Source organism: Sinocyclocheilus anshuiensis, unplaced genomic scaffold (assembly GCF_001515605.1).
Source record: "Sinocyclocheilus anshuiensis isolate Anshui unplaced genomic scaffold, SAMN03320099.WGS_v1.1 scaffold1172, whole genome shotgun sequence".
Lineage (NCBI taxonomy): Eukaryota > Metazoa > Chordata > Actinopteri > Cypriniformes > Cyprinidae > Sinocyclocheilus > Sinocyclocheilus anshuiensis.
The window spans coordinates 70985-86080 of record NW_015552679.1 but is presented as its reverse complement, the minus strand read 5'-3'; the positions used below and the strand labels follow the sequence as shown (position 1 = coordinate 86080).

Here is a 15096-nt window from a genome sequence, read left to right as displayed (position 1 = left end):
CCACAAAAAAGTGAAGCACCACGACTGTTTTCAACATTGATAATAATCAGAAATGTTTCTTGAGCAGCAAATCAGCATATTAGAATGATTTCTGAAGATCATGTGACACTGAAGACTGGAGGAATGATGCTGAAAATCAAGCTGCGCATCACAGAAATCAATTACATATCACAATAGAAATCTAGAGAAGCCCATTCAATTTTTTTTTTAAATGTAATAAAAAAAAATAAAAAAGGTAATTGCACAATTCTGAGGAAAAGGTCAGAATTGCAAGATATAAACTCAGAAATCTTCATATCTTGTGTTGTTTTTGTGAGATAAAAAGTTGCAATTAACAAGCTTCCATAGAAATCGGTTATTTTAAACTGTAATAATATTTCACAACATTACCGTTTTTACTGTATTTTGATCAAATAAATGCAGCCTTGGTGAGCAGAAGAGACTTCTTTCGAAAACATTAAAAAAATCTTACCAACCCCAAACTTTTGAATGGTAGTGTAAGCTATTTATTACAATCAAAAAAATAACTTAAACTGTAGTTTTGATTAAATAACTGCAGCAGCTTAGATGAGCATAATGTTCAAAAACATTATAAAGTCATACCAACTCCAAACTATTGAACATTACCGTCACTAAACGCTCAGACATTTAAGACAATTAAAACATGCAAAACAATCCCAAAGACACGGGGTCAAAGGTCAAATGCTCACAATGACCATCCTGAACGCTCCTCTGAGGTGATTCGTCCCCATGCGACCCAAAGCCACCTACTTCCTGTTAACCTCTGCGCTCTGATTAGGGGCCAGAGAGCCGGACCGGTCCATCTCTGCACCCCTCCACTGGCTAATTGTTTGCAAACCTCTGCGCCGGCCGGCCCGGGGTGTTCAGTGGGCACAAGCGTGGTCATTCTCACCGCGCTGACCCGAAAGCTAAACAGGGTCACTCACCGGCCCCATTTAGCTGTGCCCACAGGCCACTGCGCTCAGTGACATGCTCAGTTGACTCCTGACCTCGGCGATTAAATATCGTCCAGATTCATCTGCAAACATTTAGGCAGTGTCACCTCCACCGGGCCCCCGTGACACTCGTGTAATGCTGTTATATTCTGCACGAGCGGCAGGAACACACATCAGCTCATATCGCCATGGCTGCAGGTCACTGGGCTCTGTTCCAAAACCTAGTGAGCACCCTATGTAGACAGCATCAGAATTATGCCGCCTTTCAAGATACCGTCTTTTGGTCAAACAAACTGAAAATATCCAATAAGAATTATTGATTAAAAACATATTTTATGAAATACTAAAAAAAATGAATGAACAATAGTTTAATATAATTCAAAATGGACTATTGACCCAATGTTTACACTACAAAAATTACTTTCTTACAGAGTATGGTTGTCTTGTTATCCATTACAAATGCCTAGACATTCTAAAATTAAGATAAAGTTACTTGAGAAGGAAAATGACTTGAGATAGGTCTTGTTTTCTGAAAAAAAAAAGTATCAAAATGAAGTGAGTTTAAGCTTAAAACAAGAAAAATATCTGTCAGTGTGGTCAGAAAACGAATCATGTTTCCTTCTGAATTAAGTTTATTTTTCTGGCCGCACTGGCATATATTTGTTCTTGTTTTATTAAGCCTAAACTCACATAATTTTGATATTAATATCAATTAATTAATAACACTAAATATGATTTAAGGAAAAAAAAGACTTAATATTTACTTAATTTTGCATCTCAAGTAAATGTATCTTAATTTAAGAATGTTTATATATTTGTACTGGAAAACAAGACAAAAAATGTGTGTACAAAATGCAAAAATGTATTTTCTTATTTATTAATCTTTTTTAATCCAGTATAAAAATCAAGACACAAGCAAAAAGACTGTATTATTTATTACAAATACATTAGCATTAAGTCTTATTTTCAGACAAATGTATCAAAATTAATTAAGTTTACTCTTAAAACAAGAAAAATATCTGCCATTAGGTTAAGAAAAACAATTGTGTTTTTGTAATTGTATCTTGATTTAAGAACATGTAGATATTTGTACTGGAAAACAAGACAAAAATGTGTGTACAAACTGCAAAAAAGGTTTCCTCATTTAGTATTTTTGTCTTGTTTTCCAGTACAAACGCAAGCAAAATGAAAGATATTTTTATCTTAGATGTAAGATATTAGATATTTAGATATAAATATTTTTTATGTAATATTCATCAAAATTTTACGAGTTTATGAGAAAAAAAATCTGCCAATGGGGTTAGAAAAATCTTTTACGTTTTTTTTTCTGACCTTATTTGCAGATTTTTTTATTTTATTTTTTACGCAAAAAAAAAAAAAATCATATTTTTTAATTTATTTATAGAAAACAAGACTTAATATGTAATATAATTTTGCTGCTCAAGTAAATGTATGTCGATTTAAGAATTTTTTTATATTTGTACTGGAAAAAAACACTGGGTAAGAAAATTAATTTTGCATTAGGCAAACGCCCTACATGCAGGAAGTAAACAGCAAGGTAGCTCACTAGCTTTTGAAACAGAGCAATTCAGTCTGGACTAATCAAACTGAGCCATAAGCAATAATATGCAAAACACATAGTTTACAGTGTAAGACCTCTCTATATATTCAGACTGAAGAACCACACATCCTTCCCATCATCCCCCTGCCCTTCTCAAAGACCCAAACCTGAAGATGTCTCAGATTAGAGTGATTTTGTAAGGATCATAGGACGGCGTGACCTCTGAACTCTGACCTACCAGTCTTCCTGAGAGGGCTCAAAGACCCAAACCTGAAGATGTCTCAGATTAGAGTGATTTTGTAAGGATCGGCGTGAGGCGTGACCTCTGAACTCTGACCTACCAGTCTTCCTGAGAGGGAAGTCCTCTCTGTAGTCCAGGCCGGAGGTCAGAGGGTATTTGAAGGTGGGCGGAGTCTCTCCTAGAGGAGGCGAGCTCTGCTCTGCAGGACCCGGGTGGGCGGAGCTGTGAGAGATGACACCACCTCACACTGTTAATACTGTTGATTTGCTCAAATCCTATTATTTGATTAAACATTCACATGGAAAAGAAGTCTAAAATGCAGGATAATGCTCTTGAATGGAGGTGCATGTACCTGTACCACAGTTTGGAGCGGTTGAGAGGGTAACCGGTGCCGGACGCTGACGGGTCTTTAGCTGATTTACTCATCAGAAAGTCGTGCAGCTTCTGACGAACTTCAGTGCTCGCCATTGCACCTGCAGAAAACAAGTTAGAAACCGAGTTAGACTTTATGACAGATTAAAGTATCAGCTATAAGCCTATATGTGATTCTTTCACAGAGTTAATATGTAATGGAAATAAATAATTAATGGAATGGAACTGTACTAAAATGTATGTATTTAATATCTATATATATATATTTAAATATACAATTTAAATATTAAATATAAAGTTAAACAATTATTTCATATATTTTCAATCTATTTGTTCATATTTGTTCGTTTTTTTTTAACCCTAATAATTTTCCTTGCAATCTATTAATGTAAAATTACATTTTCTGTATGCTATCTTTATGACAAAATATAATTTTATTTAAATATAATTTATTATTATTATTTAAATATAATAGTTAATTATAGTTTTATATTTAAATATTAAGTAAAAAATTAAATATTTATTTCACATATTTTTATATTCATTCATGTTTTTGTATTTAATTTTTTTAAACCCCCTGTATGCTATCTCAATGACATTATCTCCAGCATATTTGTATATAATTGCATATTTTAATATCTAAATATAATTTTATTTAAATTTAATACCTAATTATATCTTAAATATTTAAATATAATTCATAATTATTGTCTTAAATATAATTTTATATTTAAATATTAAATATAAAATTAAATATTTCATACATTTTACTATTTGTTCTTATTTATGTATAGTGTATTTGTTTTAAAACCTAATAATGCTTCTTTGTAATCTAGTAATTTAAAATATCTAATTTGCTGTATGCTATCTCATTGTCTGAAAAAGTTAATATAACTTAAAAGCAATACATTTTGAATTCAATGCATTTTGATTTTGATATTTTCACTCTTCTCAAGTTACATGTGCAGCTCAGAAAGTAGAGACAGCGTCACCTAGTGGTGAATTAATCAATTTACAGGATTAAGTCATATATGAAATGTTTCCGGACATAAAAATACAAGTTTATCATTATTTTTCTAAACGTATACATGTATATCATGATTACCAGGTATAACACTATAGGACCGGTTTGGGGAATTATGAAAATGCTAAACTTGAAATGACTGAGGCCTCGTGTCAGGAATCGGTTGTATTCTCACTCTCTTTAGATCTCTCCTTCCTCCTGTGGTGCTGGTGTTTCTGTGTCTCCCTCCTGTGAAGCTCCTTCTCGTCCTCCTGCACCTCCTCTCTCTCCTCCTCAGCCACCAGCCGACGCTCCTCAGCGAACACCTCCTGCTGCTGCCGGAGAGTTAACAGAGCCTGCTGGAGCTGGAACAGAGAGAAGGTCATCAGAAACATACAGTTGAGGGGGGGAAAAACCCTGGCTGATGTTGCTATTTAGAGATCAAAGTGGCCTCTGACCGATGGAATGGTGATATACAGTGGCACCAAGAAGGATTTGGGCATTTAAAGCACACTTTATGTATAAATGTCACGTATCGAATAACAAAATTTGACAGCAAGTGGCATTTAAAAAACGATATAGATTAAACGAATAGTTCACCCAGAAATGAAAGTTTGCTGAAATGTGCTCACCCTCAGGTCGTCCAAGATGTAGATTTGTTTGTTCAAACAAGATGTGTATTCAAGAAGATATTTGTTTCTTCATCAGATTTGGAGAAATGTAGCATTCCATCAGTGTCTCAGCAATGGATGCTCTGCAGTGAATGGGTGCCGTCAGAATGAGAGTCCAAACATCTGATAAAAACATCACAATAATCCACACCACTCCAGTCCATCAGTTAAAGCCAAAAGCTATGTGTTTGTAAGAAACAAATCCATCATTAAGGCTAAAATATGAGTCCATAACCCATAATAACGCTTCCTCCAGTGAAATCTCATCTGAATCAGGAGAGAAATCTGCACAGATCAAGCACCGTTTACAAGCCAAAGCAGCTCTAAACAAAAATGTAGGTGGATTTTGATGTCAGAAACAACAGGAGATATACTTTTTCACTGGAGGAAGTGTTATTATGGATTATGGACTCATATTTTAGCCAGAAGCAACAGTTAAAGTTAAAGCGCCTTAATGATGGATTTGTTTCTTATAAACACGCAGCTTTTGGCTTTAACTGATGGACTGGAGGGGTGTGGATTACTTGTGGATTATTGTGATGTTTTTATCAGCTGTTTGGACTCTCATTCTGACGGCACCCATTCACTGCAGAGCATCCGTTGCTGAGCAAGTGATGCAGTGCTACATTTCTCCAAATCTGATGAAGAAACAAACTCATCTACATTTTGGATGGCCTGAGAGTGAGGGCACTTCAGAAAATGTACATTTTGGGGTAAACTAATCCTTTATAAGTCACTGAAAATGATTTGAAAGACTGGAGAGAAATACTGCAGCATTTAAGCGCAGATGACAATTGCTTTGATTTTTTGTGATTTACTTTATTTTGTGATGACCGCTTCACAATTTCACATTTAATTCAGCGTGTTACTTGCCATTTCTTTGTAATAATTTGTGAAATTTACTAGCGGTTTCTAGGTGAAAATTGTTTCAAAGGAAATCCTACACAAATTATAATTTCTCTATTTTGCACGTACTCACTCATTCACACTCACTGAAGTAATGAGATTAACCACAGTAATCGTTGACTGAGCAGCTCAGACTAAACCAAATCGTTTCCTGCAGGTCAGTCAAGTGACCTTAAACCACACTGACCTTCATCAGCTTCATCCGGTCTACAAATATCTGACACGAACAGCGTCTTGATTTGATTTTGACAGTCAGGGTTGGTGATTTTGCTCATTAGTGTCACAGTTTATGTAATAGTTTCTAAACAGTATGATAATCGCATAATGAATGTTTATTTGCAGACTGTGCTGCATTTGCATGTATATGTAGATGTTCTTCCGTCTGGGGTCACGTGAATGAAGGCTTGTACCTTGATGTGCTCCTCGAGCTGGGCCTGATGTTGTCTCAGCAGGTTCTGATGCTGTTTCTGGAACTCGGAGATGAGCAGCTGTTTCTGGATCTGCTGCTGTCTCTGGATCAGAAGCAGCTCGCGCTGTAACTGCTTCTCCCATTCGTCTGAATCACGGTCCCTGTCCAGCATGCTGACCCCAGACGTGCTGCCCACCGCAGACAACACCTCTGAATCTGAGAGAGAAAGACCAGATTGAATGGAATTAAGCCACGTTTGAGATTAGATTGTTTTCAAAATAGAGTAGCTTTTCAAGTCACACTTTTGATTCATTTTAGTCAACTTGTTTGTTCAGATCAAGAACAGATTCTCTGATTTGTTTGACTTTACATAAATCCTGCCACATATTGCAAAAAAAATAACTTGCACTACCCTTTGAAAGTTTGTGGTCGGTAAGATTATTTGATGTTTTTGAAAGATGACTCTTTTACTCACCATGGCTGTATTTATTTGATCAAAAATACAGTAAAATCAGTAATATTGTTAAATATTATTGTGATTTAAAATAACTGTTTTCTATATGAATATATTATAAAATGTAATTTATTTCTGTGATGCGCAGCTGAATTTTCAGCATCATTACTCCAGTCTTCAGTGTCACGTGATCTTCAGAAATCACTCTAATATGCTGATTTGCTGCTCAAGAAACATTTCTGATTATTATCAATGTTGAAAACCGAATATTTTTTTGTGGAACCCGTGATACATGTTATTTTTCAGGATTTTTTGATGAACAAAGTTCAAAAGAACAGCGTTTATTTGAAATGGAAATCTTTTGCTACATTATAAATGTCTTTACTGACACTTTGGATCAATTTAATGCATCGTTGCTTAATAAAAGCTTCAATTTCTTTCAAAAGAAATAGAAACATTTTTACAAATCCCTAACTTTTGAACAGTAGTGTACTGTTGCCCCCTTAAACAGTATTTTTGACTGTAGATTAATACTTTAAAACTAGTTTGAAACTGTAGCTTCCCAGGCTACTCGCTGTTTAAATTAGCTTCTCAAGACGGATCTGAACTAGCATCTCCCACAACCTTCTGGTAATTAGATACAAACATGTCAACAGTTTAACTAACTTTAACTAAATTGCTCATCAAGATTCTCTTTGAACTATTGCTCCACCATGACAGCTGTCGACCTGAAACTGAGACAGTGTACAATAATATACACAAACTTGCATTGCATTATGAATTGTGTTCTGACACATTCTGACAAAAGTGAGCTTGTAAAGATTGCTTCACATTTCCTTTGCCTTTATCTGAGATCATTTTGGACAAAATAATCCCCCCAGTTTAATGCTCATACAGATTGCAAGCTGATTGTGTCAGAAAGAAAGGATTGCAGTGTTGGCTGCATGAAAACGACAAATGAAACCCTTCTTTAGGTCTTTAAATAAACCCAAGGGCAATTACAGGCATAATCTACACAGGGAGGGTCTTTTTATGGGGTCTATTTCAAATGCCTTGAGCATAAACATGGAGGTATTTCAACAACCTCCTGTTCGAGGCCCAAATCTTATTTGAGCTCAATCTAAAGCGAGACAGCATGTGACTGTCACATTTGAGCTGCACTTAATGTATTTTTACTCATGTGAACGAAACGATGAGAAAAGGAAAGGCGTTTGGCGTGTATGTGTGTAGTATGTGTGTGTGTTTAGAGAGAGAACGATCTGGCCTCGTGCCTTAAAAAAGCTATGCTGTAAAAACTCACTCGTAAACATGCCCTTAATCTGCTGCCCGAAACAAACTCCTCGCTAATAAAACTATTAGTGCATGTACTGCTTTCCTCATGTGTTCTTTATCAGGCCCACAAACTACGCCATAAGAATGAAATGAAAAACAATGGGATATATTTGATCTCTTTTAGTATCAGTATCAGTTTCTCAATTGTTTCTAAGATGTTTCTCATGATGAAAAGACCCCAGTCATCTCAAAAGTTGAAATTATGACATAACATTATGGGAACAAAGTGAGAAAGTATTATTGATTATGAGAAAATAAGTCTAAATTATGACTTAAAGTGGAGATTGACCAAAATTGATAAAAAGTCATAATCATGACTTAGTACATCATCATTTTTACTTTTTATCATAATGTGACTTAGTATATCATAGTTTTGACTTTTTATCTCATATTTATGACTTCTTAGTAGTCATAATTTCAACTTTGTATCTCATAACTAAGACTATGTATGTCATAATTTTGACTTTTTATCTCATATTTATAACTTAGTATGTCGAAATTTCTACTTTGTCTCTCATAATTAAGACCTAATATATCATATTTTTGACTTTTTATCTCATAATTGTGACCTAATGTCATAATTTTGACTTTATCTCATAATTTTGACTTTTTATCTCATAATTAAGACTTAGTATGTCATAATTGTGACTTTGTCTCATAAATATGACTTATGTCATAATTTTAACTTTTTATCTCATAATTATGACTTATGAGATAAAAAGTGATCAAATATGAGATAAACAAAATAAGATAAAACTAACTTTCAAAACATCTCATTATTTTTATGTCATAATTATGCCATTTTAATAATTATGATTTACCAAATCCTGATTTTTTTTTCTTATGTGGCGGGAATTGGGCTTCCATACAAAAGAGATCTCGATGTGCTCAGATTTGACAAGGCTGAAATCTCAATACGAACTCATAAATTTCATACTTTATCCCTATACTCTTACAGTATGTCAATAATTCTCTCTCTTGAGTTTATTTTTATTCTTCCTCAAAAATCTGGTTGATAAAGTTGATTCTTTATTAAAACCTAACCAAGCTCTCCATGAAGTCTCCTGAGTTATGAAAGAAAATCCTCGCTGCAATAAAACCTTCGTCTGGTCGCACACAGTTATTCTTTGATGGTAGGTTATGAGGCTAACTATGTAAGAGGCGACAGTTGCAGCATTTGACTCAGAATATCAGCATCACGTCCACGTTCAGGCGTTGAAATAAAAACCGTGGCATTGTGAAACCATCTCTCGCCACAGAGACTCCATCGGGCCCCCGGCCCAGAATACACAGGCCGCAAAAAGCACAGACCACCAAAACAGAACCACAACACTGGCCAAAGGTGTCAGTCGACACCAAAAATACTGCAGCATGCACTCTGAATGCAATAAAAGAGCCGAGACGTGCATGAAACGCAACTCTCTGACTTTTAAAATCTTCAGTTCGAAAACATCTCATGGTTTTTTTTTCTCCTGCTGTTATTAAAAAAACAGAGAAAAGAGTGTGCATTATAAATAAAGCCTTCCGGTATGTAGTTATGTGAGGAGTTAACTCAGACGGAATGATAACCGGGGCTAATCTTAGCATCCTAATGCCTTAAGCCCAAAATACGGTGGCTAAGAATAGTCGAGCTTGAAGTCAAGAGGCCAGAACGTTCAACATGCAGCCGCGGGCAGTAACGGAGCGCAGAGGCACAGAGGGGCAAATAACTGCCCTCTCACGCCATTCCTAAAGTGGGACGCCGCGCACAAACACACCTGAACACAACACACTTGTCAAAAGATGTTTCTTAGAAATGACAAATCAAGTATGAAGTAAACACGCATCCACCTGCTAAGCCCTGATTAGACTTGACAGTACACTACCATTCAGAAGTTTAGCATTCAAAACGAATGCTTTTATTCGTTTAAAGTGACGGTAAAGACATTTGTAATGTTACAAAAGATTTCTATTTCATATAAATGCAGTTCTTTTGAACTTTCTACTCCTCAAAGAATCCTGACAAATGAAATGTGTCACGTTTTACACAAAAATATTCGTTTTCAACACTGATAATAATCAGAACTGTTTCTCAAGCAGCAAATCAGCATATTAGAATGATTTCTGAAGGATCATGTGACACTGATGCTGAACATTTAGATTTGCATCACAGGAATAAATTGCATTTTAACAGATATTCACATAGAAAACAGTTATTTGAAATTGTAATAACATTTCACAATTTTTACTGTATTTTTGATCAACATAAATGCAGCCTTGGTGGGCAGAAGATACTTTTTTCAAAGTAAATAAATCTTACTGAACAGTAGTTTATTGTGGTTAATTAATTAGTTGTGTCCCAGTTTGCATACTATCCATCCTAAATAGTATGCAAGATTATAATTTGTGCATTCCAAATCACTTTACATGAAAATAGTATGCTAAAAATGCCTAGATCCAACTGTTTGTACTTTATATGCTTTTTGGGCTGCTATTACACACAATCCCATGCATTACAGAAGATCAAAATCACTTTAGACTTTTTCAGTTGTAGAAAAAAAAGTACAAACATTTAGTGCATAGTAGAAATATATGCTAAATGGGACACAGACACACAGTTGGAGGAACTTCTGAAGGAAACAACACCTCACAGATAACGCATGCTAAAAGCAGAGTCCAGATCGCATCACTGCACTGTTCAAAACTCAGTGAGTGAAATCTGTCACTGACAAGCTGCCGGACTCAGTAATCAATAGATCATTTTAGAAGCATACTAGCGTCTTACTCTTACTACACTGCAGAAAGTATTTTTTTCTTGTTTTCCTTTACAAGTACCTAAAATTCTTAAAACAAGATACATTTATTTGTAAGAAAATTATTTTCGCAGTGCATTTCTGCAGCATGTATGCAAATGTTGTTATTCACAGAACAACTAAATGACTGAATACATTTGCAAAAACTTAGTATACAACAAAGCACTTTGCTTGAGGTAGTATGCCACAATGCAATGTGCTCAACTTGACCTTTCATTTCCAGTGTGATGAATGAACCAGAAGTAACGCCAACCTATTAATATCTCCTGCTTGACTCATTTTTAACATGCACACCAAAAGTTAAGATGGTTTTGCTTAAAAAAATACAACATAACTGGCACTCTTTTAATAAAATTCACAAATTATTGAGGTAATGTGACAATTTAGCAAGCTACTGATTCAAATGTTTATCACTGCACAATTCATACTACAATACTTGTTTTTAAGTTAGTATGCAGTATATACTTCAGAGTATTCAATAAGTAAGCTAACATTAGTTGCTAAAAGCAAAAGGGAGTTTGTTTGAGTCCAGCTTCATTAAATGAATCAAGATTTATGAGGATACTACTGATCTGAGATCAGAAACCTACAGCTGGATTTGAATAAAGCCTGAAACAGGCCTGATGAACAGGTGAGCGTCTGATGGAAACCTGCTTTGATTCAGTGAAGCGAGTCACTTGCCTTTGTAAAAAATCAAACAATGAAACAAACATGAAGCTCTCAGTGATGTCTGGATATAGATTTGACCTGGTTGAGAGCTGTTGAATCATCCACACACACTCTGATGTGAAATTCCCCATAACTCACATCACAAATACAGCAGAGACCTCCAAATGAACTCAAACATTTCTCATCAACAACTCCCAAGAGCAAATTATCTGAGTTGCTCTCATAATCTCACTTTATGTTCTCTTATACTGTACATAACAACTATCTGTCTTTTTTTTTTTTCCTCCTAGGGAATTTTAGAAGAAACTGAGACAAGGCTGATTTGTAAATGATACAAATAAAATTGATTTTAATCATAAATCATAAATATTAATGTATTTTTATTTTCTATACTGCAATATATCAAAGTTTTTCACATTGCAATAATCAAATTTCTCATTCTCATTACTGGTCATTTAAATTAATTCAATAAATTAATTAAAAAATGTTAAATATTAATCTAATTTATTATTTTATTTTTATTTTGTACAAAAACAATTATTATTATTATTGTACTAAATGAAATTGAATACAACATTTTGTACTTTATAACTGAAGTTTCTCATCAAATGATGTTAGCTGCTCCACATTCTTTTTATAGCACTTATATTCACTTATATAACGACTTCTGAGCTCTTCCTCACATGACACCTGCCCAGAAGGAGATCTCCTTAATGTCTCAGTTGTTTCTCTTACACTCTTACTTACAGAAATCACAACAATTAGAATTTGCATTACTACACACACAGACACACATTCATATATGTATAACTTAAATTATAAAGTACAAAATGTTTTTTACTGAATTGCATACATTAAATTACATTAATATTTAGAATTTACTTATATAACGACTTCTGAGCTCTTCCTCACATGACACCTGCCCAGAAGGAGATCTCCTTAATGTCTCAGTTGTTTCTCTTACACTCTTACTTACAGAAATCACAACAATTAGAATTTGCATTACTACACACACAGACACACATTCATATATGTATAACAAATTATAAAGTACAAAATGTTTTTTACTGAATTGCATACATTAAATTACATTAATATTTAGAATTAAAAAATTAGTTTCAGTTACAAATTAGCTTTGTCTCAGTCGTTTCTCCTAAAATTCCTTAGCAAAAATAAACATATTTAAATATATATTTATATAAAAAATGGTCTGTAAACATAACAAAATGAAGTTAGTTTAAACTTAAAACAAGAAGAAAAAAATCTGCCACTTGAGTTAAGAAAAATAAACTTAATTCAAAGGAAAAATTGGTCTTATTTTTCTTACCCATTTGCATTTGTAAGCGTAAATTGACTTAATTTTGATCGATTTTTCAGAAAACAAGACTTTATATCTTATGTCATTTTGCTTCTCCCGTTAATATATCTTGATTTAAGAATGTTTTGATATTTGTACTGGAAAATGAGACAATGTGTGTAGACCGCAATGAGAGCAAATGGAGACTTGCTTCTGACAAAGTACCTCGATTGAACATCAACAACAACTCATTTGTTAAACATTGCAACATTGTATCAGACGGAATTCCATCACTGGAATTCTGAGAGGAGCGTCTGATAGATTGTTGCGAGTGTTGTACCTGTAGCGATGTCTGTGCTGTGAGAGTCCAGGCGTCTCCTCCTCCACTCTGCACTGATGCTGGAGTCAGATTCATAAATGGTCTGCAGCATAACGTCTCCACGCGCTCTCAGCGGCCTCTGCTCCTGTGCGGAGTCCTTCGGGGATTTCCAAGCCTCTTTGTGCTTCTTCTGTGAGTTCTTCTAGTCGTCCCTGCTGGGTTTCATCAGGTAGATGAGCGAGGAGACGTCACAGGTGAGGAGCTCAACTCTGTTACTGCTTCTCAGCCTCTGCACAGGAAACTGAAGCAGCGCTCTCACGCTTTCTCTCTCTGTTACTCTTCCTAACTGCGCTCTGTCTTTCTCTCTCTCTCTCTCGCTCTCTCTCAGGTGCCAAGAATAGCAGCAGGACCAGCCCAGGACAGAAATAGGCCGGGCCAGACCAGGGGAGTAGAGCAGCGGCCAGACACTCAAAATAGCAACACAAAAACACAGCTGTCTGCCTTCATCTCTTCCCTGCGCTCTGTCTTTCTCCTTTCATTTATCTCTGCATGGGTGAATCGCACGAACAAATGACCAGCTCGAGATTCACCACAAACCCAGAGGAAAGAAATATGAAAGTTGGTTTTTAGGTAAAGAAAATGAAGGCTGAAAGGCATTGTGATATTATTTTCATGACAGTTAAGCACACCTATTAAATTCTCATGACTGTGGAACAAAAAAAAAACTTTCTTATTGCTGTTACATGAGAAATATTATTATCTTTTAGCATTTTATTTACTTTAACAAGGAAATCATTATTAAATCTCATTATTGAAATTATTGTCATTATTGCAAAATTGCTCAAATTAAATTAGATTGATTTTAAAATGAAAACTATTCATGTAATTTGACTTTTTGTATTGTAATTTATTTTTATAAAAATAAATTAAATTCAGTTCAAATTATTTTTTACTTTATAATTGTACTGTACTATAAAAAATTGTAATATCAAAGTTTTTTATACCGCAGAGGTGAAAATTCTCATTCTTATTGTAGTTTAGTAAACTTGCTCAAAAATGAAAAATATTAATGTAATAGCATTTTCATTTACTTCAACAAGAAAAAAATTATTTTTTTGTAATTATTGTCATTATTGTACAATTACTCAAATTAGATTATTTCTAAAATGAAAATATTTAAAATTTTAATTCTAAAAATAGCATTTTAATTTACTTCAACAAGAAAAATATTATTGTCATAATTGTAAAATTACTCAAATTAAATGAATTTTAAAATGAAAAATATGAATGTAATTTGACTTTTTGTGTTGTAATTTATTTTATTATTGTAATTTAATAAAAAATCAAAATTAATTACATTTGGTAAAACATGTACCCTAATGTACTTTATTATCGAAGCACTATATCAAAGTTTTTCACGATGCACTAATGAAAATGATAAATTGTGGAGAAATGTGGTTAACTGTCACAATAATGTCACGATGCAAAACACAAAGTATACTTGCATAAATATTTATTTATTTATATAATTTTAACATTTATTTCATTTAATTTTAGTCATATTAAAATAAATTACAATGAGAATGAGAATTCACATTGCTGCAATTATAGAGACAACTGTACTGAATTTTGATTTAAATTTCAATCACAATAATAAAATAAACTACAAGACAAAAATAAAATATATATATTTTTAAATATTATTTTAATATATAACATTGGGTCTTAAAATATGCTTAAATCTCTACTTTTAAATTGCATTTTTCACATTTCTTGATTTCTTTCCTTTGATCTTTGGGTAAAATACGAGCCAGACGTGTTCTCGACAGCTTTGGTGAGATTCTCCTCTGACTCTGAATCTCTCTCTGAGTTCCTCTGTGTCCGTGTCAGGCTGTTTTTCCTCCAGTCTTTCTGTCACTGTGTGTTTTTCCTCTGTTTGATCCTGTCCTGTTATCTGCTCTCAGACGCTCTGTCTCGTCTCATCTTCACCTGTTTCTCTCAGCGGTGTAATCTCAGTAAAAGCATTAGCAGCACGCACGCAGGCCCTTTTCAAAGGCACATTTGGACACGTTGTGTTGACATTAAGCAGTACACTTCCTGTTTCCCAAAGCTTC

The 15096-nt window shown here is 34.2% G+C and overlaps 1 protein-coding gene across 1 annotated transcript in view; it reads right to left on the bottom strand.

Moving 5' to 3' along the window:
- The window catches only part of LOC107667584 (histone deacetylase 9-B-like), a 34219-nt gene extending 20881 nt beyond the window's left edge, over positions 1 to 13338 (bottom strand). Inside the window, exons 1-5 of the mRNA XM_016459291.1 lie at positions 13004 to 13338; positions 6121 to 6335; positions 4330 to 4498; positions 3111 to 3231; positions 2859 to 2980 (exon numbers count right to left, since the gene is read on the bottom strand). Of these exons, the coding sequence (XP_016314777.1) occupies positions 2859 to 2980; positions 3111 to 3231; positions 4330 to 4498; positions 6121 to 6335; positions 13004 to 13094 (718 nt within the window). The 5' untranslated portion in view covers positions 13095 to 13338. The remainder of the gene's footprint in view (positions 1 to 2858; positions 2981 to 3110; positions 3232 to 4329; positions 4499 to 6120; positions 6336 to 13003) is intronic.
- Positions 13339 to 15096: the final 1758 nt, after the last annotated feature.